The sequence below is a fragment of the Alligator sinensis genome, unplaced genomic scaffold (assembly GCF_000455745.1).
Source record: "Alligator sinensis unplaced genomic scaffold, ASM45574v1 scaffold554_1, whole genome shotgun sequence".
NCBI classification, from domain to species: domain Eukaryota; kingdom Metazoa; phylum Chordata; order Crocodylia; family Alligatoridae; genus Alligator; species Alligator sinensis.
Window position 1 is genome coordinate 1,263,523 of NW_005842424.1, and position 479 is coordinate 1,264,001.

The window sequence follows — 479 nt, forward strand, 5'->3', positions numbered from 1 at the left end:
TTTCCCTGGGCTGGACTAGGGGTGTAAAGGGCACCAGGAGCCTCTCAGCACCCTGAGCACAGGGCCAGGCCAAGCAAGGACCCAGCCTTCCCTGACAAGCTGGGGTGGACATGCAGGCAGATGCAGCCTCCTTCCCAGGAGGAAGAGAAGCCCAAGGAGTTTCAAGATGGGCTCAATAATGTTGTGCGGGGATCTCTCTGACAGGACTGCTCCCAGGACCAGGTCCCTGCACTCAGTGGCCCAGGAGGCCCGTGCCCCTTCCCATCTGCCTTCCCCATGAAGTGGTGCTAAACATTTGTGAGCTGTGCTGGATGACCATGTCCCAGACACGTCTCCATCGCTCAGAACTACTGAATCACAGCACAGGGCTTGTCTGCCACAACCCCCAGCCTTACTGTCCGGTTGAATCCCTCTCAACACCAGCCTTGCAACACTGGGAGCATCATCCTTTCCAAATCCTTTCAGGGGAACCTGAGGCA

The 479-nt window shown here is 57.6% G+C and overlaps 1 protein-coding gene across 1 annotated transcript in view; it reads right to left on the reverse strand.

Annotated features, from left to right (window-relative positions):
* Window positions 1-461: 461 nt before the first annotated feature.
* The window catches only part of LOC102385215 (maestro heat-like repeat-containing protein family member 2B), an 18,904-nt gene continuing 18,886 nt past the window's right edge, over window positions 462-479 (reverse strand). Inside the window, exon 13 of the mRNA XM_025211692.1 lies at window positions 462-471. Within this exon, the coding sequence (XP_025067477.1) occupies window positions 462-471 (10 nt within the window). The remainder of the gene's footprint in view (window positions 472-479) is intronic.